The following is a 2,639-nucleotide window of genomic DNA, read 5'->3' as shown; positions in this document are numbered from 1 at the left end:
TTTTTTTTTCTTTCTTTCTCTCTTTTCTTTTCTTTTGGTGTCGACGCGGGCAACAGAATCATGGTATCTACTCCAGAAGTCCTCGTCGGTACATGTAAAGATATATGAGGACACAAGCCACAATACATGCCAACCAATAGCATGGATAGCCCCATGCCCATTGCAACTCAGGTATGTGGGGAAAATTCATACCATACACTGCGGCAAGGAAAGAACTAGGTGTGAAGAAGGCCGAAAATTTCGTTAGAAGCGCCATTAGTTCGTTCGTTCGAAACGATTGCAAAGAAATATGCATGTCGAGGAGAGTTTTGGCATCATCGCAAATTTCTAGCGCGCGGTCGATCAGCTCTATGCAGTGTACACACATCTCATCCGCATATTCCTTGCTGCAAAGTCCAAGTTTTGTGAAGCTCTCGGAAAGCACTACCCTCGTCATATTAAGTACACGGTGGTGAACACTCGCACGACGATGTAAATGATAAAGGAAAATGTTCATGAGCCCCTTATCCATCGGCTCTTTATTTTTTGTATCCATCAACTTCAAGAGAAACGGTGATGAGGAACCATCGACAAAAAGTGAGAAGATCCTCCCTTCAGCATGCTGCTTGCTAGCGCTGTACTCGGTACCCGGAACATTATTTGTCCCCCTGCGACTGGAAACAAAGAGCTTTGCCTCGCATTTCTCGAGAATATCGGAGTGGGCAATTAGATGGCTGGTGTATGTACAGACCGCGTCATGCATGATCCTCACAAGAAACTCTTCGAATGATATGTCACTTCGCTCCATCAATGATTTCCAGTGATAGCGCATGTTGGCAATATACGAACTATCCATGCGGTGGATGGTGATGACAACCTTTCGCTTCAGATCTACCACGAGAATCCAGCGGTTCGTAAGTTCCTTTACACTGTCATCATCGAGCGCAATTTTAGCTGTGGCAACACGGAGGCAAATTAGGAACTGCGAGGGATCCTCAGGGGAACTGCAAATCTGCGGTAACACCAGAGGGTGCTCGCGGTCCAGTAGGAAAGATTCTGCAATATCAAACTGCTTGGTCAAATGACGGAGAGCATTTTTGTACATTACCTCCGAGGGGTCACGACCCACCATATCTACCCAATACCAGTTAAGGCACAACTCTAAACTGGAGTTCCCCGATACGGAAGGGGCATCCGGCGGTTCTGCTGCTGGATATTCTTCATGCAAAACTGCAGACTCAGACGGAACCAGTTCCTGCGTATGGGCCAAAGTACTTAGCGCCTCCGGTACCCTCTCACGCTGCCCTGTAGCAAACCGCTTATGAAGAAAGAGGGGTGGACGCAACTGATGTTCCTTGAGTTCCACGCTGCTAAACGTTTGACCCCGCTCGCCGCGGCAGTTGAAGTATTCCACAAACACTTGATTGATGGGGAGCATCGGTGCCCGAACAGATTCTTTGGGGATGCTGGTGTCACCAATCACGACGGGCCATGGGGGCCTAAATGTACCATAACGCTTCAGGTTACTCCCATGGCCGTTGCTGCTCGGCGGCGCACAGGGTCTTCCCCGGTCCTGGGATAGAGTTCTTGACCGAAGCGAGTAGTATCCCGCCTTATCCACGGGTCCAGAGAGGAATCCCTCATCTAACTCCTCTTTCATTACGGCGTCATGATTTACACCATCGCCAGATCCTTCATCAACGAGGGGCAACCACACTCTCGGGCGGGGTGCGACCATAAAGTTACTAACTGTGCTGATACTGCTACTGCTGCTGCTCGTGCTGCTCCAGTGACTTGAACCGCGTTTGCTACCGCGGTTTTCCCTTTTTTTGATGTGCCTACTTCTCACGTATTCTGCATGCCCTACCTCACTTGACCGTCCCGACACCGATAGTAACGAATGAGGTGGAAACAGGATTTGCTGTTTTGCTGCGTTGAATTCCTCGAGTGAAAGGGCACCGCTTTTATGAAGCTCATACAAGACTTTGATACTCTGAACCACTTGCTCTGCGTGGCGGGTACTCATTCCTGTTGCCGCCGGTGAATCCAACAGTGTCGCCGATCCCGGTGACGCTTCACGCGGCCCCTGCTCCACGTTCAACGATCCACTCATTTAGTACCTTAGACGGCAAAAGGAGCGTATTTAAATAATAATAATAATAATAAAAGTAAAAGTGCAGCTTGCAAGCTACAAGTGGTCGTGCAGCGCTACGAGTCACTACGCCGTTGCAGCGCCAATTCAAAACCCCTTTTCTTCCCTCCTAACCTGTGAACTACTTTGTGAGAGAATGTTCCGAAGAATCTTAAGTTCACGTACACAAAGCTCGATCCACTTACGAGGGAAGCTGTGACAATTAGGACAAGCTTTGACGGTAAAAGCAGCTAAAACCGGCAGCGGTCCCGCAACTGTATCTTTGCAGTAGCGCGAACTCTCCAAAGAAAGAAAGAGTCAGGCCTACGTAGATATGTGTACTTAAATATGTAAATGCCCGGTTGACACTACTACGCGACCCATTGAAATGCAATAGGAAAAAGTGAGGAAAGAAACGCAATTAACCTTCACCGTCTGGTTCATAACATGAGAAAAAAAGATAGCACAGGATACCGAGGGCGTGACCCTGATAAAGCAAACAAAGACGCGCACGTTCGCGTATGAATAA

At 48.4% G+C, this 2,639-nt stretch overlaps 1 protein-coding gene across 1 annotated transcript; it reads right to left on the bottom strand.

Annotated features, from left to right (window-relative positions):
• Positions 1-67: 67 nt before the first annotated feature.
• Positions 68-2,092, bottom strand: TEOVI_000600800 (cation transporter, putative; the record flags this gene model as incomplete). The annotated part of the gene is made up of 1 exon (XM_067223100.1): positions 68-2,092. One exon carries the CDS (start codon positions 2,090-2,092, stop codon positions 68-70), a length of 2,025 nt encoding a protein of 674 aa, XP_067079201.1.
• Between the last annotated feature and the right edge of the window lie 547 nt (positions 2,093-2,639).

Source organism: Trypanosoma equiperdum (genome assembly GCF_001457755.1).
Source record: "Trypanosoma equiperdum strain OVI genome assembly, contig: ctg_1775, whole genome shotgun sequence".
NCBI classification, from domain to species: Eukaryota; Euglenozoa; class Kinetoplastea; order Trypanosomatida; family Trypanosomatidae; genus Trypanosoma; species Trypanosoma equiperdum.
The sequence above is the reverse complement of the archived record's forward strand: the minus strand, read 5'-3'. Positions and strand labels throughout refer to the sequence as shown.